The 25,216-nt window shown below is 40.2% G+C and overlaps 1 protein-coding gene across 1 annotated transcript in view; it reads right to left on the bottom strand.

The window, feature by feature from the left end:
- TEAD1 (TEA domain transcription factor 1) overlaps positions 1-25,216 on the bottom strand; it is a 214,201-nt gene that overhangs the window by 107,686 nt on the left and 81,299 nt on the right. The window contains exon 2 of the mRNA XM_063117294.1: positions 22,235-22,488. Coding sequence (XP_062973364.1) covers positions 22,235-22,488 — 254 coding nt within the window. The remainder of the gene's footprint in view (positions 1-22,234; positions 22,489-25,216) is intronic.

Here is a 25,216-nt window from a genome sequence, read left to right as displayed (position 1 = left end):
AACTTCTCTCATCTTGACTCTGATTATACTGCTGAAGTCTTTTGTTAACCTCCTGTTCAATTAAATAAAAATATTAATGACAAAAATGAAATAAACATTTTCAAGTGAATGGTAAAACCTACATATTCAGGAGTTCCAGGTACACGCAAGGCTCCAGGGCAGGATAAGGAAGATTAAATTCATATCAAACCTCTTAAAATACAATGGTGCTTTACTTCCACCTGACCCAACAATAAGATGAAATATCTCCTCTCCCCAGCAGTGCAAAATAAAGCTCTAAAAACAGTCTGGATAAAATTATTCCCATTCAGCAGTTTGTGGCTTCACAGATGCCACATTTTCAACCATAATGTCTGTAAAAAAATACAAATAGCAAAAATAAGAAGTGAAACCCTATAAAAATGTGCATTAGGTCATCTCTGAAATGCTTCTGAGCATGAGCCAAGTACCTTTCCTTAAGTACTAAGCAACCTTTCAACACCCACACCCACCAATTTTATATTTAAAAAGTAATGCTTCCAGTGTATAATGAATCAGAAAGTCCTGGTCTCTGCCTTTAAGCGGTATCCTTAAAGTGCAACGTGTAGGCTGGTCCTTTGCGGCACTGAGTATGAGAGCTAGACATAGAAGAGCATGGTTCAACCCCTTAGTTCTGTATGTATGTGTTGGGGAGAAAGGTCTGGGATAGTTCACTGTAGCCCGCTCTGCATGTCACAACAACCCAGGGTTATTTTAAATGCTAGGTTGTTGTGAATGAGCAAGCGTGCTTGTGCATGCCATCTTGCTGCAACAGGAGAAGCTGAACAACCTAGAGATGCTTCATCTCTGGGTTGTTTCTCATGATGTGCGAACCAGGAATGCTGCTGACAAGCCAAAGAAATAACCTACCATCTGTTGTTGGGTTATTTCTCTGGATTGTCAGTGGAGAGACAAGTTAGCATTCCTGGGTTGTTGTGAGCCTTTATATTAGACTAGGCTTCTTCACATTTTATATGAGGATAAAGTGAGATTACACTGAATTCTACCCTGGGGTAGAGGAGAAAATAAATTCGAAACGAATGAAGGTTGCACTACAGCAATAAATCCACATTGTTCCTTATTATGAAGCAACAGGAGACTTAGCTCTTGAGCAATCTGCTTAGCGGCCCAAGCCAATACAAACAAGGCCCATGTGATTTGCCTGGGGTCAAATAGCAAGTATGTGACAAAAGCAGTTTGATCTTTAGTCTCCCTAATGCCAAAGTGCCACTTTAGCCACTGCAGATCCCTTCTTATGAAAGTGCCACAGCAATTCAAACACTTTCCATCACCTCACATGAAGGAGCTGTGGGCATTTCACCCCCTGTAACCCTACAAATCCCTATACATGGCTTTATTTAAACTTTACTTTTACCTCACACTATATTTATTTCTGTTATTAACCCATAGGTATTGCATTCCAAGAATCTTAAACTGACCCTGTTCACAAGTAATGACTAACTATGGGTTAAACAACCCACAGTGAATCAGGGAGCAATGGAGAGAGTGAGCGCACTGCCTTCTGCGCAATCACTGCTTCTAGAATCATAGAATCATAGAATCATAGAATAGCAGAGTTGGAAGGGGCCTACAAGGCCATCGAGTCCAACCCCCTGCTCAATGCAGGAATCCACCCTAAAGCATCCCTGACAGATGGTTGTCCAGCTGCCTCTTGAAGGCCTCTAGTGTGGGAGAGCCCACAACCTCCCTAGGTAACTGATTCCACCGTCGCACTGCTCTAACAGTCAGGAAGTTTTTCCTGATGTCCAGCCGGAATCTGGCTTCCTTTAACTTGAGTCCGTTATTCTGTGTCCTGCACTCTGGGAGGATCGAGAAGAGATCCTGGCCCTCCTCTGTGTGACAACCTTTTAAGTATTTGAAGAGTGCTATCATGTCTCCCCTCAATCTTCTCTTCTCCAGGCTAAACATGCCCAGTTCTTTCAGTCTCTCTTCATAGGGCTTTGTTTCTAGACCCCTGATTATCCTGGTTGCCCTCTTCTGAACACGCTCCAGCTTGTCTGCATCCTTCTTGAATTGTGGAGCCCAAGAAGGATGCAGACAAGCTGGAGCGTGTTCAGAAGAGGGCAACCAGGATGACCAGGATTCTACTTTGGATCTGATTTGCTAAACAACCCAAGAATGCCAGTTCCTGGATTTATTTGTCACAATGCGCGAAACCTACCCTTCCTCTAAGAAGCTCACTCTTTCCCATATATCCTCACAGCTATCCTATGAGGTAGGTTAGACTGATAATGTACAACTGCCCCAAGGTCAACTAAGTGAGCTTCATGTCTGAATGTCCATTTGAATCTTTTTATTTATTACATTTTTATACCGCCCAATAGCTGAAGCTCTCTGGGCGGTTCACAAAAAATAAAATCATGAAGAATATAAAAACAACCAACAATCTAAAAACACAAATACAAAATACAATATAAAAAGTCAACATGTTTCATATGTTACCTGGACTGGCTTTATCAACATTTCCCCTCTAACACAAAATTTGGTATTATAGAATATATAGATACACACATACATGTATACATAACAACTCACATAAGTGCAAAACTGGAGAAATATCAGGTTCGCTTAATAGTTCATTGTGTTCTGTAAGTTTAACATCTAACTTAACATTCAGTTACGGAGTTCCATTTATTCAAGCCATTGTTATAAAGTTATACTAAATCTCTCCCAAATAAACCATTTAATTCAATTTGTTTTGAAAATGCCAATCCTATCAGTTTAGAAGAGACACATGGCCACCCAACAATATGTCAAGTTTTTGCATACTCTGGAAACTCCCCAGGTGTGCAAAGGTATATTTGTTTTGTAAATTAAAAGGAAAGGTAAGTGGAGGAACAGCCCAGAACATTTGTGATGTTGAGGGCAGCTGAACATTAGTTGAAAGGGGTGGGAATAAACGAAGGCATTAGGTTCAGGAGGATAGGAATCAGGAAGTTAAAAGAATTTTCCTCCCCTCTTCCCCACTCCCCAAAACTCAGCTCTCTAGGTATATAGGAAGAAAGTGTTCTAAACTTTATGACTGGTTCACAAGGCAGCATTTGATGGCAAATTCATGGGGGTTGCATGCAAGCTCCTTCTGGTTTGCAGTAACAACCTACAGTCCATTTGTAGGTTGTCAGTGTGATGTCTGAACAACTTTGGGGTGTTCATCCATTAAATAACCCAAAGTTAAGCCATGGTTTGGAGTTCATAGGTTGTTGCTGCAAACTGGAAACATGCATCCCTACAAATCATGGATTAATTAATTAACCTATGATTTGTCACCAGATGCCACTATTAAATGTGAACAGTTCCAATGTCTATAGGGGGTTCACGTGAATCCTTTCACATGTTCAAAGAACACATGGAGGGGTTCTCAAAGCCATGTAAGCTATGCTTGCCCACCAACACCACTGCTCCCCTTCCCCTAGCAAATATCCACTGGATGTTCATAAGAAAGAATGGTTTTGGATGACATGATAACCAACAGTGGGTGAAATAGTCAACGGTCAGTTATTGAGTCCTTCGTCAGGACTTTTTCACATCACCATTGGTTATTTGGCCGAAATAACCAACGCAAATAACCAACGCTGTGCAGAGTTAATTATTTGAACAACCACTGGTTATTCTGTCATTTCTTGGGCACTGTTGACTATCTTGTTGCACACAGTTGGTTATTTTCAGCAACTACAGAGTCCCCTGACAAGAGCGTTCAAAGTGGTGGCTACCACTCTAGTCCAGCTGGCAGAACTCACAATGGCTGATGGGATACCAGCAGGAGGACTGAGGGGAGAAGAGAGGGCAGGGAATGTGTCAATCAAACACACTGTTGACTAATAGTCAATTCAACACTTGCCTTAATCCACACCATGGTTGATTATAATAATGTCATGTGGGAAGTATCCACTCGATAATCAACCGTGTTGACTATTAAACCACCATTGATTATTGTGTTGTCCAAACGCAACCAAAGAGTTCTCCAGATGTACAGATGTATACTTTATACTTGAGGAGGAATGTTGCCCAATTAGGGTCCCTCCTCAGGTGTAAGAGCTCTCCATGTGTACATATGTATATATGAAGAACCTTTTCTTATAATAGATATTCATTAGCAAACAGAGGAAGAAGGAGGCAGAATGTGGTTCCAGCAGCTGATGGAGGGGGACATGGCAATGAGAAACTCCTCCTTGTTCCCTCATCCCCATGAAATCTAAATCTGCCAATGGAAGTATGTTGATTATTGCTACCAATGCAATTACCAAAATACACCCTTTGTGGATCTGGCCCAGTATCCAAAGGGTTCCTATATGGAAGTCCAAGGACAGGCCCTGGATGCGCTTAAAGGAGGTGTTTGGTACTTTCTAGAGATCTTGTTGCCATACCATATATCGTTTTTGAAACTCCCTTTAGTTTCTAAACTGGTATATGTCAGGAGAACTACTCCTTGTGAACCCCCTTGGATGTGCAGAATATAAATTGAATAGTTGTTTTAATCCAGTGTCCATTTTAAGATTATATATATATTAACATCTTATAAATAATACATTTATAACTTAAAGCAATTTAATAAAAACCCAACTAAAACCCCTCAATAATGGAACAATACGAAGCTTTAGCAGATTTAGGGATAATTTTTCCCAACAGTTTAAGACACTCCGATTGGAAAACTTCTAAACTGGGTACAGGTGGACAACTCTGGCTATCTTCAGGCTTAGTTATAGCTGGGCAAGAATCCCTCCCTTATGTATGATGATTACCACTTGGGCTACATATGTTGCATTTCCTCTTGGGACTCTAGGCAAATAGAAAGACCAGAAAGTAATACTCACTTATACCTGCATTTATATGCTAATCTTTCAAGTCACATGAGCCTCGCCCCAAGTCTTACAAAGCAATAAAATATATTACATTAAATGCACACACAAAACAAGAAAAACTAACATGAATCCAAACACTTAAAACCTGAGGGTTAGGCAACAAGCTCACCCTAAAAACACAGACTTTTTTCAAAAAGTTGACAGCAAGGTGAGTTCTAGAGCTGAGGCATTCGTACTATCAAGAAGGTCATGTCCCACCATTTAATGTCTAATGCAGATGGGGTACAGAGCTGAGCCTCTCCGGATTATCTCAATGGGCAGGCAGAATTGTGTGGGAGCAAGCAATCCTTTAGATACCCTGGGCTCAAATCATGTAGGCTTTAAAGGTTATAACCAGTGTTTCGAATTTGGCTCATAAACACAGAGATTACAAAATATCAGAGTAAATATACTCCAAAGAGCAGGCCCCTGGCAAAAGCCTTTCTATACCAGCTGTAGATCCTGAACATTCTTCAAAGTCAGATTTACGTGGAGTGTATTGCAGTAGTCCAGTCTGAATGTAACCAAAGCAGGTGTGACAATGGCCAGATCTACTTTCCACAGGAAAGAGTGCACTTGCACTAGCTGCAGATGTGCAAAAGCACTACCAGCCACAGCAGCTGCCTGGCCCCCTCCAGGAACTATGCCAAGCCCAAAAGCACTCCCAAAACTGATCTTTCAGAGGGTGTGCTATTCCATCCAGAATGGTCTGAATACCCATTCCCAGATTATCTTTCTTGTTGACCAAAAGCACTTCTGTTTTCTCTGGATTGAGTCTCAGTTCATTCATCCACATTCATCCTCTAGAGAATATATGGCAACAATCCCGAAAAACACAGTTTGTTACCTGCATTGTAAGAAAAAACTGCTCTAATCAGAGAGCTTCTTGCACCAAGAAAGCCACACAGCTCTGTGATTTCTGTCAACTAGAAATATATAAGGGTACTAAGCAACTTCATACTAGTTTGGTTTGCATGATTTATGTATCAATAGGTGGAATACATCAATTTAAAATGGATTCTATCATAACCTCAGTGTATTTTGAAGAAAAAAGTGTGTGTAAGGGAGGAGGGATGAAACTATAAATTCAATGCATCCCACAAACAAGCAGATTTCCCCTAGCCCTAGGAGCCTATTTCCAGATTAAATGTAAAATAAAGCAGCTCATTTTAAGCAACCTGTCACTAAATAATAAATATTTACACGTTCCAGCTAAGTGTTCTGTATATCAGATTTTATTAAAGTAAGAATTCTGAGTCCTTAAAAAATAATGTGGATTTGTTGTGGACGAAGAGAGAGAGAGAGGTCAATTAATTATTTTTAAATTCTTTTATTTAAAAATACTATTGCATACGTCTCAGGCACAAGCTTTTAAGTAGCAGTCACAAATTATTTTTATCTTATGCTGAAACAAAAGTAAATGAAGTACGTAATTTTGTAAAGAGTAACTGTGACAATAAAACCTTCTTAATGCCCCAAAATGAGCTTTTGTAATGGCAAGGCTCTTAAAGTAAGTTTTTTTTGTTTGGGGTTTTGTTAGCGGGTGGGTGGGGGTGGTTGGTTGGTGGAAGGTGCTCTGATTGTAGAGAGCTAGGGCTGACAGATTACTAATTATTCCATGCTCTTAAAAACAAGGGAACTTTCAATAGGTCAGACTATAGTCTGCACACAGGAAGAAATGAATAAGGGTCTTTCTATTAAAATGCAACCTAATCCTGGCAAACCCAATAATTTAAGGCTTAATGTAAATCACTGCAAAACTCCAACTTCTGTTTCTGTAGAACTTCTCTTTTTATAAAAAAATATGTTTCTGGTTTCACACAGCAGACCCCTGCTCAGCTTCTTGCTGCCATGGTGTTTTTCTGTCTTGACAATTCACTTCCGTGAACAGGCATGCAGCCAACTCAAATGAGACCCAGCGCGGTGAAAAGCCCTTCAGGTAAACAGTGTGATAAGCTAAACTGCAAAAACTAGACAATGTTTTTGGACTATGAGGCAGTTGCTATGGAGACAGTTGCTAATTAACTGCATTCAGCCAAGAGAACAAAGGGTTTTAAGGGCAGACAGGACTCGGTATCTTAGAGTGAGCAATGTATAACATCTTATGCAATCTGCACATCTCTCATATCTGAAATACCTGAGCCTTTGCTTCAGTTGCAAAATACCTTAAGAAACACTTGAGGGCTTCCTTCAAGTTTAACCAGATTTGGCTCATCATCATCAATTAGGAATCAAAATATACTAAACAATGAAAAAAATGCATTTGGGTCAAGAGTCTTTGAGATATTATTTAGATTCATCCAGAGCAACACCTTGTTCTTTTACAAAAACTAAAGGAGGAATTGCCTTTGGAACCGATAATTTATGAATCCACTAAGAAAGAGAATGAAACTTAAAATGCCAGAACTTATTTTCTTCCAAAACTCATGCAGTGCAGAACATGCAATTCAACAGGCAAATAGCCTCTTGAAATGGTTTTGCTCTGAATAAAACAGCAAGCTTATCTATATATTGTGAATACTCAATCAGCCTACTGCATGCTTTTGTACAAGGATGCTTTCATAGTTTCTTTAACCTATATTTTGTGGATTAAATTGTTAGTCTAGAAAAAAATGCAGACAGTTTTCAAAAAGGCCAGGATTATGTAGTGGGGAAGCCGCTGTGTTTGCACAACACAGGCATGTACTCAGGCATTTTCTCTCAGCCTATCCTACCTCACAGGGTTGCTGAGAGAACGATTGTGAAAAAACCCCATTATGCGGACATGAAGTTACAAGATCTGAATAGGATGGTTTACAACAGATGCAACTGGACGTTGCTGATTCATAGGGTTGCCATAAGTTGAAGTCGACTTGAAGGCACATAACTAACTAACTAGTTTTTAAAATGTTTCAAGGTTTGGACAGATAATTCCCAACCAATCCCAGTTCTGATCTTCCATTAATTAGAGAACATTCCAATGATACTACTCTAACATCGAAGCATGGGGAATTGTAAACTGGCCATTTAACAACACATTCGGAAAAATGTTTAATGGACACTTCCAAAACTGGTGACTGCAGTTTCATTTTGAATAGTTGGCCTGATATGAGCAAGAAAACAACAGGGAGGTAAGGGCCTTTTCTCACTAACACTGAATACATGGGCAGCAGAAGTGTCGAAAGGGAAGAGTATGGCCAAAGGGTATATTCGTTCCACACCCTTGAGGTGTTCATTAAATATATGAGCATGTTTTATTGAACAACTGAGTTCTGTGTCCTGCAGAGAATATTTTGTTCTAAACTTTTTCTGATGAAAATCTTTTCCCTCCTCATATGCATAATTGCTTTTTTACTGTACTTATTTTTTTAAGTAGTGCAAGAGGTAAAAACAAAACAAAAAAAACACCACTTCATTTCCATCGTATTGCCTTTATCCCCCAATCTAAAGGTTAAAGAGCAATCAAGTACATAAGATTCTGAAACCTGACAAATAATTATGGATAGGAAAGAATCTTGATTGACTGACTTGTAGGTTTTCTGGAGGCACGTGGCTGCCCACTGTCAAAAATATGATATAGGACCAGATGTACCCTGTTTAATCCAACAGGGCTCATCATGTTCCTCAGTTGTTTTGAAAATCCTAACTATTTATAATTGTAAATCAATTGGCACAATTGTACCTCTAATTATTATAAGCGTTGTAACTAGCTGGCCTAGTGCTGTGTTGTAGGTTTCACATACCTGGAGTGTTTGTATTGATATTGTTATTGGAGATCTTGTCCTTTTCTTTTCTTTTTTTGTATATCCCTCTAGTAAGCCATGTTTCCCAGGTTCAGATGACATGATAACTTGTGGCTGGATGTGGTTATGCAAATCACGCTCAGCACAGGCCATGACTCGCAACAAACCAAAGTGGCTTGTTTTGAACATGCAAACCGGGACAGTGTATATGGTTTTCAATCAGTAAATGGAAAGGAATTAAACTTCCTAATAAGTCTGATGAATGACAGACAAGATAAAGGTGAAAAATGATATTGACAGAGAGAAAGTTTTTTTTAATTACTGAGAAAATATGCCCACCTTTCCTTCAGGGTTCCCTTTGGAACATACACATCTGTGCAGTTACCTCTAGTTACAGAAATATTGGCTGTGTTCAGACAATCAGTGGGGAAAACAAGGCAGTATGGGTTCTTTCTTCCAACCCCCATGCATGCCTGTCATGCAACCAGCATTTTCCTAATTACTCATGCCATGTCACGGGGTGCCGTGTCCTCCGAACCTGGTTTGCGGTGCAGTGAGGGTAACTTCTAGCCCACTCCACAACCTCTACTGCAAGCCATGAGTTGTAGGGTGGGTAGGAAGTCACACCCATCACACCATGCACCAGGTGTGAGTAATTAGGGAAATGCCAGTCACATGCCAGCATGTGTGAGGGCAGGAGAAAAGCACCAAAACTACGCTGTTTACCCTGCTGATCATTCAAACCCAGTCACTATGTTCATTTATCACTCAACTGCACAATAATCTGCTCTTTTGTAATATCCAATTTTGATTTCTAAACACTGTGTTAGGCTAGCTAAAAATTCAGTGCACCTATTCAAGGCTTATGAGCTACTATGCTGATAATACAGCTTCAGCATTACGCTTAAGCATCGTAGTGCGAGTAGAAGGTGGCACTCTCCATTTTTAATCCAAGATTGACAGCATAATACTTTTGATTTTAAGGAATCAATACCAAGAAACTACAGCTTTGTTTTGGACTACAGCTCCCATGACTCCAACTGCAAACCCATTCTAATAAGATGGTACAATGGCGATTTCACACACAGCTGCCCTTAGGTTGCTGGTTCCAATAGAAAACGAAAAGTGGCAGCCTATTGCATATGATCACCATTCAGTAGTTAGCTGTAAAGCTGCATAAATACTTGCAGAAGTGGAGATGTCCCACCAGAGGGCTACTGTAAAAGGTAGAATTATCTTCAAGAATCATCTGTTCCACATATTTATTAAAAGCACAGGATAGTGAATAACTTAGATTATTGCCTTAACTGCACTGAATCACCCTTCAAGTAATTGTTCCTATAAACTGGTGCCCTTAATATATAACACACATTTTACATGGTGCTCTGTACTTTAATAATTCTACAGCTCTCTTCCACTAGACCAGGGCTAGGCAACTTGTGGCCCTCCAGATGTTTTGACCTATAACTTCCATCATCCTTCACCATTGGTTATGCTTGCTTGGGCTGATGGGAATTATAGGCCAAAACATCAGAAGGGACATAAGTTGCCCAGCTCGGCACTAGACAATTCTTACATTATTGGCATGAAGAAGTCGATACTTTGTCTAGTTCTGGGTGTTGTACTTTTAAGAAATTGGAATAAGTTCAAAGGAGGGCAACAATATCGATCTGTGTGTGTGTGTGTGTGTGTGTGTGTGTGTGTGTGTGTGTGTGTGAGAAACAAACACAAGCACCTTAATCTAAATTATAAAGCATCAATCCAAACATATAGCTACACAAAATAAATGACATGAGGCATCCCCCAGAGCCAGATAACTAATTGCTTTCTTGTTTGCTAACACCAACAGATATTTGGCCACAACCAATGATATTGATGGAATATTATCTATGAACACAAATTTAACATCAAATTGTCCAAATCAGCCGAAGTGGTAATGTGGCTAATAAAGGAGCAATCATTTGCTGTCAGGTTCCATTATAAAAGTTACAAAACAGGAGGACATTTCTATAGATTTCTCCTCATTACATGATCATTTCCTCTGAGGGTGGGATATGGAAAACAAGTCCTAAGAGGAAAAGTTGGAGGAAATGGGTATATTTAGCCTGGAGAGAAGAAACTCTAGTGGGACATGATAGCACTTTTCAAATTCCTGAAGGTCTTTCACATTGAAGGGGGCAAAGATTTGTTCTCTGTGGACCCAGAGGGACGCACGTCTGAGAAAAATGTGTAGGATTGAGTTGTAACCCCTTTAAACAGCCACCAACACAAACAACATATTATCTCCACTTCACAAATGAATTTTTTGAAATATTCAGTGATTTTTTTCTCCTATCAAACTGTACTAATTATTGTTTCATAGTGATTGGGGTGGGGAGGGAGGGAGATTATTGGAATAATATGCATATTAAAAGAATGGAAAACTGAGGTGAAAGCAATGTCTTAAACTAGTTAAATAAATAAAAAAGCATATAGAAGAGCCCCAGAGGCTTGTGCAAGAGACAGATGATCTTACCAGTGTATGCTTAGTGGCAGTTACATAGTTTTAAGAGGGATATCAAGATGTGTGGCACCTTTTGCTTTTTGGAAAAGCTCATTTCACTTTATTTCCACTTCCCCCAGCTAGTGAAAGATTTGTTTAAAAACGAAGTTGTCCCATTGCACTAGCAAGCACTTTTGACGTTGCAGTCATTGGCTTGCTAGCAGAATGTAAATACTGCTAGTGGCTGAACACTGTTGGATCCTTTCCCTGTGACACTCACTTTCTATGGGAAAAAAGTCCTGGTGAAACATTTACAACCAGGTTTAGATTTTGAAAGACAGAACAAATAGCGCTTTTTGGCTATGGGAGATTCCATGGATTGTTTTAGGTTATTTGGGGTGGGAGGGTTGTCTAACCCTCGAACAACCTCTGCCACCTAAGTTTGTACAACACGGCAAGCAGTGGCAAACCATGTACCCATGGGTGTCGTGCACAAATGGTGTCCAACACCTGGATAAATTAAACCAGGTCAATTTTACCTATCCAAGAAGCCATGTTTTGTTAGTGTTTTTATGAGCAAACTCATGTCTCCCCATCATGCATCCAGTTTCAGAGAAGACATCCTGATTCGTTAAATCACAATTTCCTATGACAGCCAAATCAGGAAACAATGGTTTTAGTGCTCCCCGCAAACCAGTTTCAAGTGACTTCTGAACTGGAATCTGTGACTGAAGCACTCTCTACAAACTAAGATCAAACTGTGGTTTACAGTCCTGGTTTGTAAGGAGAGTTTAAACTACTGTTTTCTGGTTTGGATGCGATGGGAAACTGTAGTTTAATAAATCAAGAAGTCTTTTTTTGAAACCAAGTACAGAAGGCAGAGGAGGAAAGAAGAAGAGGAAGGAGACATTGGGCTTGTCTTTCGTTCCTGCTCCAACAAACCATGTTAAGTTGGATTGGAAACAAACACCTGAAACAAGCCACTGAGGACATTCACAGTACTGACATTTCTCTTCTGGAATTGTATTAGCTGAATGTTGCTTGCATTGAAAGAGAAATTCTACCAATAGTGTACAACAGAGGTTTTCTTCCAGATGTCCAATTCATCTTCCTAAATGCTTGTGCTGGACTGCAAATTACCTTAACACACTTCAATATATTCCAACAGAATATTAGTTATGTTCTCTCCCAAATACTCATAACTGTGACACTTGGAAGATGAGCTCTCTAGGAATGCTGTGCTTGCTGCAACAAACATTATGATGAGTTAAAGCAGTGAAATCAACCTCAGTGGGGAAAAATGATGCCTGGATTAGTTTAATTTAAAACTCAACAGCCTCTTAACACATGTTCTGGATATTCTGGTGAGACATTTTAATGCTGATAGTTTCTCAACTAAGCCAAAAATAGAATTGTCCTCATTCATATTCTGCCACAAGTTTAATACACGGAGAAAGCTCCATCACAGCTCAATACACTTTTATCAGGGATGATGCTCAAGCAGCTAAAATGAGCAAGCAGATTCCCATAAAATCTTTAGGGCTCAGCACAGTCTATCATGGGTGGAGTATGTCCCCATGTTGAGGACCCAATAGATTGCTGTTCACCACTTCCTACACCTATGTGCTTACAAAGCCAATAGAAGGGGCCATGATAGTATGTTGTTTTTGTGGTATATGTTTTTGTGATTTTAAATTTTTGTATATTGTTTTTAAGTGTTTTTTATTGTATGTAAACTGCCCAGAAAGCTTTGGCTATGGGGCAGTATACAAATGTAATAAATAATAATAAATAATAATAGTAAAACCCATATCCTTAATCAGCTCCACTCCTCTGCATGTTATGTTTTAATCTGATCTATTCTTTTGCTCATACTCCTTGCCCTATAAATTATTTACTTTCAATGTACTAAGGTCTACTATTAAACAATGTTCCCAATAATTTAAGGAGTGCAACTGCTACTGAAAGATTGGTCTAACTTTATTTGATTCATATGGCTAACATATTATAGCTAGTCTGGTATAATAGATAGGATGCAATCAAGCAATGGTGGTTTGTTAACTACCCAGCACATACTGGTTGCCTATCAGGTAGCATAACTACCTTCAAACCTGAACAGAGTGGCTTGTTGCCATAGTTAACAAACCACCCAGAACCTATGCGCTGTGGTAGACAACATAGCTCCCTATTGCCATGACAACAAGCTACCCTATCGGGATTACATGATGCAGAAAGCAACGTTGCTGTGGTGGGGAAAATAATCCACTGTGGGTTATTACCCCTGCAGTGACTGTGCAAACAGGCTCACTGACAGGGTTCGCATGATTGCTGCAGCTCATGGAGGGTAATTATACTAATCTACCTGCCATGAACCACCCACAGAGTTGTTAACAAGCCATCATGGCTCATTTATTTAAGCTGTGACAAGCTGTGATGCCAGCTCACCCCAGTCCCTTTTCAGGCCCTGAGCGCAACTTGCTGAGTCGTGCGAACCTGGCACAGGTGGGTTGTTGGCATGGGTAACAAACCACCCACAATGCTAAAACAGCCCATGGGTTCTGGGTGGCATGTTAACTATGCCAACAATCCACTCTTGCTGAGTTTACACCACACAACAAACCACAATTGTTTCTTGAATATTCAAAATGGCAGTCCATATGCACTGCTAAGCCCTGAGGGATAATTACCCTCAGTGTCTTAGCATAACTTGTTTTGAGTGGGGCCTAGAAAGACCTGGGTTCAAAACCTTGCTCAGCTATTAATATCAAAGAATGAACATAGGCAAGTCACACTCACTCACTCACACACAAGCCTACCATTTTATCCTCAAAGGCTTGCTGTGAGGATAAAATAGTGGGGTGATCTCTTCAGTAGAAAGATGGCATGCAACTGTGACAAATAAATAAACAAAATATTAAAACGCAATATACTAAACAAACTAAGGTTTGCAAAAATAAGTTTAGACAGATTTGTGTACTGTAACTTAATCGCCAGCTACCATCAGAGAGGCCCCATCACTGGGGTATATTTTGTGTATGTTGCTGTGAGACCAAATTTGCAAGACTACATCTTTGTACAATGATTGCAGTAACAGTTGGATAAACATGCAACTCAATACCTCACATCTGGTATTTCATCTCTCCCAATACTACTTCTGGATTCTGATCTACTTGTCCTTAATACTGTGCAAACTTTATGAGCTATATTTTAATGGAGGTAGTAATGAAAGGGGAGCTTCTTCAAGTTAAAACCAACAAGGAAACCACTTGAATGAATAAGACAATTATAGAAGCTTCTTTAAATATATTCCCCCTCATGTTTCAAAAAAGTGATATGCACCAAACATGTTAGTAAGAATTTTGCATATGTATGAAGCTTTTAAAATGACACTGCCTCATACCAGTAATGTAAAATTTGGCTTCTCCAGGAGTCACACTTTTATTTGAGGATGGTAAATATAATAATTGAGGCCAGTAATCAGGTATATTAGAAACTCAGATTACAATTACCTTAGGAATACACTTTTTCATTAAAGGTCTGTTCCCTTCTAGTTAGTCACTAACTGGGTGAGTTCACAAGTGACAGCAATTCTTGAGTAAATCAAACTTGCCAAGGAATTGCCATAGCTGAGTGGGAGCAAACAAGCGCATTCATTGCTTCTGCTTTCAATCAACACAGAAACAAGCCGACAATTGTCCATGGTTTGTTGTTGGGTTAACCCCAGTTGTTTAACCCCTTAGTAACCCAGAGTTCCTGGGTTCAGTTGTCACAGGCAATTCCTGGGTTGATGATTGAAAGTGGAAGCAATGAGCCAAAGCAGTTCCTGAGTTAAACAATCCATTACCTGAAAACCAGGTCTCTGTAACAGCTCTCCAAAATCAGACATACTCCTACTATTGAATCGAAAAAGTCTAACGTACTTGGATGATGAACTCAGAGGGGTAATTCAGGCCAATTATCACTTCATTGACTGTTCATGTCAAACTTGTCTCCCATTAGCAACTACAGCAGAATCACCGTTACATAAAATTTGGTAGTCAAAGCATCATAAAACTGTCTCTCTCAACCTAATCCTTTGTGAACCCCTCTCTTGGTTTATGATCACAGCATCAGATAAAAACCATACAAACATGGTGATCTCTTCAGGGGGCAAGAACAGTTCAACCCCCCTCTTCTTCCATCATTCTCTATAGCAGCACCCACCATCTAGAAAATTCTCCCTCATACAGTTTGGGAGGTGGGAAATGCAACATCCTTTAAATGCCTCCTGAAAACACATATTTTCATACAGGTTTTCCCTGGGCTGTAAATTGCTGCTGGGTTTATTTTGGTTTTACATAGTATTTTTAAACTCTATATTATGTTTTGATCTGCTGAATTATATGGTTTGAACTACCCAGAGGGCTTCAGCTATTGAGCAGTATAAGAAAGTAATAAATTAATTAATTAAATAAATAAATAAATAACATGCACTTACTTGGAGATTAAGCATTTTATCCAATTGGAAGTTACACGGCAATCCAATGTCTTGATGCCCTGTCTTTTGGGAGGCATTATGTGCAGCTGAATTTTCTTTACAGTATGGAGAATAATTACCCTGGCTGAGTGGTCCCCATTTCCCCCACGTGCACTGAACTTGTACAAGGGGCGAAGTGCAAGCATTGTTAACAACGCTGGTGTTGTTCTCAGACGCACCAGCTAAGTGTCATTCTGATCTTGACAATTTCTCTGCTAAGGCTTTTCTAGAATCTGAGTTCCTGAAGTAAGATGTACATTCCTACATCTCCTTGGCCCCCAAGACACTGAACAGGGATCTTGTGTTGGAAGTCTCAGATAGGAATAAGGGATCTGAAGTCTCTCCCACTTGGGCTTTGCAGTTGGAATGTGAGCACCTGCTGGATAATTCATCCTTAGATCCTTCAAAGGTTTTAATTGTTTTTCTCCATTCAACATTAGGTCTGGGATAGTTCCTTTAAGTCTTTCTCCCCTCTCAGTTTCATTGCTTCCTTCCTCCTCTCACCTTTCTGATTTCCCTAATCTTTTCTTGCTCTGATCCACTATTGTATCCTTCCCACTCTCTGGTTCTTCCTGACCCATTTTGTCACTCCCCTCTGTTATTGACTCCATCTACCCCTGGGTTTTCCTACATCCTTTCACCCCAACCTTCAGTATCCTCTACCATCCTGTTGCCTTCCCCTTATCTCTTCTTGTGAGGAGCTTAAATGGCCCTCCACTATGTTGCAACATTACCAACGCTACTTTAGCAATCCAGGCAATCCAGGAGCCAACTTCTGGGTTGAGTGGTGGATCTCCACAGCACACTATTTGGGAATCCTGTAGTCGCTGAAAGAGCCCATTTTTCTCAAGAGATAGAGTTCATCTGAAGCCCCCAAAGCCCTCCCACAGATGACAGATGCCCAATGCAACTCTAATCCATAACTCCTTCACACATTCAAATTGCAAATCAATAACAAAAGAAAAAGAAAAAACACACCTGCTGTAATAAAATAACTTTTCAGTTGTGTAAAACTAACCTCATTTAAGGGATGAATGAGGACTGTATTTTACAACCCATACTACGTCTACAGTATTCAGTCCTTACTGAAGCAGAGACACATGCAGGCAAGTATACTGGCAAAAAGTAAGTTCACAAGAATCACTAGAAGAAACTAAACTGTTAACAAAAAAAAAGGATAACCATTTGAGCTTGTCAGGGCTAACCACAAATACAGATCAGCCAATATCCTTTAACTCAGTTCCAGATTTTATTGTGTGGCAGAATTACAACACCATGACTACTGGCTTTTATGAATGAGAAAAACAGTATCAAAGCCAAGCATTTATATTCAAAGAAAATGTTCTATATTTTAATCAATACTTCTCATGATATAAAGTGTAATATTAGTCAAAGATCCCACAGTACAACAAAGCTTTCACAAAGGCAATGTTGACTGTTTGATTTAAAAACAGAGAAATTTCTTTTCCTGTGGTTGCCAATTGATTTTATTAATTAATAAGTGAAATACTAGTGATTAAGGATCAGTTACCTTTAGATGGTACACTTACAGCTCAAAAGGTAGTACATAAGTATAAAAAGACTGCAATATTTACTCTTTTGCCTCTTGTCTCTAGAAGGAAGAGTCTGGTTACACCAATATTCTGCCATGATAAAGGCTGGATGCTAGATCAATATGATTCTGAGATGGGTGGAAAGAACAGTGGAGGGGCATTTATTAGCAATCACTTGGAATTACTCAGACAAATCTGAGGAAAACTACTGCTCCTGCAGTCGACAAATTGTTTTCTTTTAATGTCTACATGAGCCTTATTTAGTGGTCAAAATTTTACCAAACCCCACCTACATTGTGGTCATGTTCAGACTATATTTGTCCTTCAAGAGCCCTGTTCATATATTACTTGCATGTTGGGCAGTTTCGTGATGAACCAGAAGATGTAGTGATAGCCACAAGATGTAGTGATGGCCACCAATCTGGATGACTTTAAAAGGGGGTTGGATGAATTCCTGGAGGCTAAGGCTATCAATGGCTACTAGCCCTGTGCTATCTCCAGTATTCGAGGCAATAAGCTTGTGTGCACCAGTTGCTGGGGAACATGGGCGGGAGGGTGCTGTTGCACCATGTCCTGCTTGTTCATCCCTGGCTGATGGCTGGTTAGCCACTGTGTGAACAGAGTGCTGGACTAGATGGACCCTTGGTCTGATCCAGCATGGCACTTCCTATGTTCTTATGTTCTTAAGAGGGATGTGCTTCTGGACTCATCCCCATTGTTGCATCATCACACTAAGGCCCTTCCTACACTGTCCTTTTCCCCCAGGATCATCAGCCTCGTTTTGGCCAACTGAAGTAAATTCTTCCCCAAAAGAACAACTTGAGGAGAGTGCCATGTACTTGAGGAATGCCTGAATAGGGTTCAAAGGTATAAGGCAAAGTGGGGCAAAATCAGCAAGTACACAGAGACTAGAGAAATAGGAATCTCCTGTACATACCACGGCATGGGGATCTCTTCTGGTGCTTCTGTTATGGCAGAGAAAGCTCAACCCAAAACTTTTATCATCAATAAAAAGAAATAGACCTCTACATATGTTGTGACATCATAGGCAGGTTCACATATCACTTTAAGTTGTGGTAGTTTATCAGCTACACACAGTAGCTTATTTTAAAAATAGACCACTATGCTCCATCATACAACAAGGAAAATAAGCTGCTGTGCATAGCTTATTTCCCTATCCCACCCCCTCAGTCCCCCCACCTGCATCCCAGGGGGCTGGGTTGCAGACGTTTCTTGGCTGCCACCAAGTCCCCCCTCCTAGCTCTGATCATGTTGCCAATCGGGGTCAGGTCCCCCTTTAATAATAATAATAATAATAATAATAATAATCTCCAGCTCAGTTTTGTGCACAAAACTGAAGAAAAATCCAAAAATCAGGGATGAAGGGGCAAAATCCAACCCTCACCAAGGACTGTGTTGCCCACACGGTGCTTGGTGGGAGGTGGGATTTTGCGCGCGCGCGCACACACACACCTGATTTTCCACACGGGGCACCTTTAAATCCCCAATGTAAGTTAATGGAGATCATCTCCATTGACTTGCAATGGCTATTTAGAGCATCCTGTCCATGAAAAGACAAGTCTTATTAGGGGTCAAAGGGGGGGCAGGGAACATTTTTTTTTTTAAAAAAAGGAACTCAATCCTGACCACTATCAGAGCTGGGAAGGGAGGCATGGGCAGCAGCTTGGGCACAATTGTGAATGGTAATTGTGGCCCTGCTGGGCAGGAGCAACAGCAGTTTCTGCCACTCTTGCCAGTCAACTCTGTAGGCGAGATGCTTAAGCCACACTGGAGCTCCAGACAACATGGTAAGCCATGGCTAAATAAGCCACCATGGCTGGAGACAACTGCCTGCAGACAACACATTAAACCACCGTGGTAGAAAAATAAACCATTGTGGCTTAATGTGTCATGCAAATTTAGCATCAGTAGGTTCTTAATGGAAGAAAATACACAATTTTCAGAGACTATATTGCACCAAGTCCAAAACCCCATAAACCCTGAAAGCTAAGAAGTCTGTTTAAAATAATGCGAAGTTCATTGCCACAACTAACTTCCCCTCCCCACTCAACCATGCTGCCACAAATTAAACAACAGAAGTTGTTAGGATAGTTCCCAGCAATGTGGGTGTTTAATTTGACTTGTCTTATAGATGTGATTGGTTTTGTTTTTTAACTTGTCCATAAACAGCTTTTGTGGTAGGCTCCACTCCAGAGTTGCCTCAAACCATTGTGCTCCACAGCAGACATACTCTTGGCTCCACCCCTACAACCAGATGGACTGCTCCCAGGCCTCACCATGGTAACACAATTATTATTGTAGAAGTTGAGGATTTTGACTATGAGCAGGCCTTGCTCATTCCAGAGACCTCCCTCAACTTTTACAGGGGTGGTTAACTGGCTGGGCCACCTTTCTCCAGATCCTCCTCTTCCTCAAGTGCCCCCCACACACATACAAGCCGCCACCCCACCCCACCACTCTCCACAATTTTCTGCAGACTTCAATTTGTTCTAATACAATTTAAATCAGAAAACGAATAGGTATGCTCTTCGACCTTCTGTCTTGTATAGTTCACATATGGCTGCTGTCAAATTACTGTATACCCCCAACTCTGTGGAAGCTTTGAAAAAGAATAACATCTCTGCTGTAAATAACCTTGGTATGCCACCAAAAGGTATTCCTTTTTATTACTATTTTTGCTCATGGTATCTAAAACACTTATAATGTTTTGATTTCAAACTCCTTGGAGAACAATTATGCTATTAGGGCTATAAGACTCTATTATGAAGTCCTCAAAAACATAGCATGGTTTCAATAAATCTTCAAATGCTACAAAGCAGTGCTCAGCTTGAAGAATGAAAACATGAGTTCATCCAATGAGAGAGAGTCAGGATATAAATTCTACTAACACAGCCATCAGCATTTCCCCAGAGTCCCACCTCCCTTCCCCACCAAATTTTGGCAGTACGTTAAATCAAAGTTTAGCTACAATCTGGACATTTAATTGACATGACATAAAAATACCAAATGAACTGTAAGAATAGTTTTTAAAAACCACACTGGGTATAGCAGTTCTGTAGCAATAATGAAATAAAAATGCATGCTAGATACATTCACCAGTCATAATTACACAGTAGCCTTTTATGGCCTCTCCCACTCTCTGCTCCACATTTTACTTTTCTTAACTTTATCAGAGTGCAATTATTTAGTATTTACTGTTGAATACTCTTTTCTGAACAATGCTCTAGTGGAAATGGCTGTAAAGATAAATCTTTTCATAACAAGTCTATGTGCTCTCTGTCAGGCAACTAAGAAAAAATAATGTTACAGATATATTATTGATCCATCATGAGGCATCCCTTGTAAAATACTTATTTCAAAAGTCAATTTACAGTAATAAGTGCAGTGGGGGTGGATTTCTGGTACTGAGGTATATTTTAATCAATTCCACACACCTACTTCTCAGTGTTGTGCTTCAAGAAATTTAACAGCTACATTAAACCAATTTTTCCTAATTTTATGACAAGCCACCACTTTTACTGATCATTTAAATAAACAAACAATACAGAAACATACCAGGAAAACTGTAGCGTTTGGTTTAAATGAGAGGGGCAAATCTAGTAGAAAAAGAAAGGCCTACAAAGTTTCTGCCAACAGCAGCTGAGATGGTTCATCACAAGCCTATTTTTCCAGACATTATGTTTCATTTGGCTTCAAGGGTCACATGACAGCTGCAAACTAACGCCTTAAGGTCTGCTTCTGCCTCTCTGTGACACTGACAGGCTGTGAGAGACTCCAACACCACAGAAAGAATCCCCCCCCCCCTGTTTCCATTACATCATCCAACCAGTACTGGGGGAGAGGGGGAGTACACAGCTGGTGGCAGCTGCAGTACCATCTGCTTTCCACTTACACTGCATGCTAGTTTGCTCTACAGATTCCTAGTGAACCTTTCTGGGGAAGAGCCTCCGTCTCAAGACAAAACACCCCTTTGTGTGAAACATATTTGCAATTGTGGAGGAATAAGTTACTCTCTAATGCCCAGAAAAAAAGATTCATCAGGTAAGGATTCCTGATCGCTTGGAAAGCCTCACTGCACAAAAGACAAAATCGCTAAACACTCAGTGATTAGGGAAGAATAAAGAGCAGAGCAACAACCTGCCATCTGCTTTGCACAATGCAAGAAGCCAGAACTAAAACTCTACAGTCAGCAATATTTCTTTGAAAGGGAAGGGATTGGGGGGGTGGAGGGTGGAGAGGGGAAAGCAGCTTAAGTCTCCAAAGTCAGAGATTAGCTGGAGCAACTTGGAAAGAACAAAAAAGTAAAACCTACTTATCCCTAGATGGGATAAACATCAAATATATTTATGAAATACTGTCAGCACATCTGATAATTTATGGCAGCCCAAGTTGGAAGGAAAGACTTTGCAGTTGCTCCCTGAAATTGACTCTGGAAGTCAGGGAACTTCACTGTAAGATATCTGCAATAAAGTGCTTTATCTACTCCTTGATCTCTTACAAATGCATTGCTAAATGCAAGTTCATGTTGGATTTTAATTTGAAGTGTTCTATAAATTCATTAAGCATTAGTTTGTTTTAGGCATGCCATACTATTTCAAAATGTGTATAGCTTTTGGTAAAAACTTCAAATTTAATATAAAGTTAGCATTTATCACTTAACACTCACTTCAATAATTTTTTCAAATTGAAACACAGGCAAATACGAAAATGGAGATACAGCAAAATGGTGCACATCAGTTTGAGCTAACATGTGTTGCATTATTTCTATATTTCATTTGCTGAAAAGCTTCCTTATACCAGGAATTTAGGCTGGGATTGTGCTTTACTTTTATAGTAGATCTGATCAGCACAACAATACTTTTTCTCCACATATTGGTGCAGCTCTCCTCCTTTCTGGTAGATTCCAATACAAACTGGCACAGAACACCCCCGATTTCATTAGTATTCGTGACAATTCACACCAGTATTTAATTTTTTAAAAGAATGTTATTTTGTCTCTACGTATAGGTGGCTTCATGCAAAGTTTATTGAACTGTCAAAATGGTTGGATCTGTATAACTTACCATACATTTTGCCTTCATCAGACAATATGATTTTCCTCCTCCCACAAGGGGGATATATAGCTAGCGCCTCCTGAAAGCTTTGCTCAATATCTGGGCTCCAGACACCTTCTGCGTCGTTGTCGATAGGTTTATCTGCAGAATCACTCATTCTTTCAATGTCCTCGGCAGGACTCTCACTGCCGCTCCAGCTGCTGGGCTCAATGGTGACGGCTGGTTTCTCCAAGCCTTGGCCTGGACGCTTTAAGAGAATAAATCTAAAAAAGAGAGAAACGGCAAAGAGTTTCAGGTAAATTTTCCTTGACTACTCTTAGTAATCATTGCAACAGAAGCACGAATTGTGATGACAGAAGTTATAAGAACTCAACCTGGAGAACTTACAGGAAATAAGCCTAGTTCAAGCAAACTAAAAGTATCTGTGGAAGCAGGCTGCAGATTACATTCTCTGTAACTAACTATAAATGCATTAAATTAATGTAAATGAATTATACTTTAGCGGCATATCCAATAAAGTGTAATATATTTATTGAAACACTGGGGATATTGAAATACATTGGATCCATTGGCTTTATTACAACTCTAACAGTTTCTTTTCATTGGGGACTAGAAGCTAAGATCTAGTCCCCAATAAATATAAGGAAATTGTTACACTTTAAAATGGTGGTTGTTTTAATTGCGAAGGAATTTTAACACAGATGGAATATCAGCATATTGTACTTTCCTTACTTGACCTATATGAACGGAACACCTTGTGCCATTCATAAAACAAAAGACAGTTAATACTTTACAAAAATAAATGATATATCACGAAAAGGATAACCAGACGACATTATACACTCGTTTCAGGAGAGTGTCAGCTATGGAACAGAAGAGAAATCTCGCTTCCAGATGTGGAATCAATTTAATAAGAAATAATCTAATATGACAGCACCTGCTAACTCCACTCCACTCACTGATACTTCAGTGTTTCTCTTATATTTGTGGGAAATGTACTGCTGATATAAAAGTGTGCTTTAGGAAAGAGTCTGTTGTACCAGGCTGAATTCTTCACAGTGGTAAGCCTACTGAAGATGGTGAAGAAAGCACCAGGAATGAATTTGTCACAACCTGTCTAAGCATAGCTGATTCTTATTAGAGTCAAAATGTACATAAATGAACAAAGGCTAGGTGCAAAACTCTTCTTTTTCAAGAAAGCAGGTAAAAATGAGGAAACAAGGTGTCTTGTTTTAAAATCCTTGCATACTATGAACTCAGAACTTCATGAGGCATAGTAATATTTGTAAGCAAAAAATCAGGTATATCCAATTCTCTCTGTTGAGGATTATGTCTACCTAGATCAGGGGTATAGAACCCAATGCCCACATGAGGCCCTCAGCCACTTTCAGTGTGGCCCATGGAGCCTTGGGACCTCCCCTAGGGTTTTCCTTGTTAGCACTAGCAAGGAAAAAACTGTGATTTCTGTTGCCACTGCTAGCACTAACAAGGAAAGCTCTCCCCTTATCTCTCCTAAGAGACTGGAGATAAATGAACTGTGGGGGAGGGAAGTTTGTCTGTAGTGGACAGGAGTGTGTGTTTGTATGGAGGGGGAATGTGAATGAGTGCAAGTGCACATCTGCAAGTGGAGAAGGAAGCATGGAATAAAGACACAGACACCAGAGCTTGAGATAAACTAGGGCCTCTCTATTTAAATAAGAGAACTTCACTCATCCCTGGATCTGCATGTGAAAGTGTGGGAATCTATTAGATCCTTTCCTGCAGTTATGGGCGAGCCACTCTCCAAAGCCAGGAGTTGAGTAAACCTGGACCCTCTCTTATGTGACACTTTGAAAAGTGTGGGGAGACCAACCAGTGTCACCCCCGCCCGGTGCTGCACAGATCTGAATAGGTGAGGCAAGAAGGTCTCCAAAGGCAAACCATATCCTAACATGAGAGCTGCACAGACCCCAAGGAGCAGGTCCTCCGGATATGCCAGTCACCAAAAGGTGACAAGTGCTCACCGTCCCTATTGTAATATTGTTGAAATTCCCGCACACCCCTGTTAATCCAATCTAATCCACATATTTACTCACCCTCCGCTAATGGTAATTCCAGTATGTAGTAGGCAAAAAATCTGTGCACAACTGCGAATTCGTGGCAGGTAAAATTCCTACTCAGCCTCCCCCTTCAAAGGGGGCAATGGCTAATTCCATACTAATTAAGGGAGGGAGGGTGGGAACCAGAAACGAAAGAGCCCGAGCTTTGGTGGGACTGGCCTTTATAGGCTCTGCCCCACCCGCGTGTCATTGTGGCCCATGTGCACACTGCATGTGCAATGTCTTTCCTCCACTTCATCCCACCTGCAAAAGCCCTCCCCCCGCTCAAGCCATTCCGGCTGGGCAGGAAGTGGGCATGTGTGGGTGGGTATGTATGCATGCATGCATGCCCTCTGGAACCACTGCTGACAATTGATGAGGCCCTAGGAGCCAAAAAAACAAAACAAAAAAGGTTGTGCACTCTGGCTATGGGGGCGGTATAGAAGTGTAATAAATAAATAAATAAATAAATTAACCTAGATGGATATTCTTAAATAACAGGTAAGAACTGATTATGTTAACATGAATAATGTTGCTATGGTTCTTTGAGCTGCCACATTTACAAAAATCACAGGGATTACATGTGGGCACCCTTAACCCATCCACCTTGAGCTGGAGATACCAGCTCCTTATGGATAAGAATGAATCAGCAAAGCCCTGCATGTTCTTGAGGTGCTTTAGGTTGAGTTACCAGCCAGGGTGAAACATCCCATGGAAATGAGTTCTCATGAACTAAAGAAATCTTTCAGCAAAATCAATTTTTGCATGAATTTTGACACCACTGATCAAGGGAGTGAGTCGGCAAGGGTGTAAAAAATCTTGTATTTCAACTACAAAATGACTTCATTTCTTTCCAGAGAATAACAACTTGGTTAATCACCTCAAGCTCAGCACCATGTATTAAGAGGCCAGT

This window comes from Elgaria multicarinata, chromosome 2 (genome assembly GCF_023053635.1).
Source record: "Elgaria multicarinata webbii isolate HBS135686 ecotype San Diego chromosome 2, rElgMul1.1.pri, whole genome shotgun sequence".
NCBI lineage: Eukaryota > Metazoa > Chordata > Lepidosauria > Squamata > Anguidae > Elgaria > Elgaria multicarinata.
The sequence above is the reverse complement of the archived record's forward strand: the minus strand, read 5'-3'. Positions and strand labels throughout refer to the sequence as shown.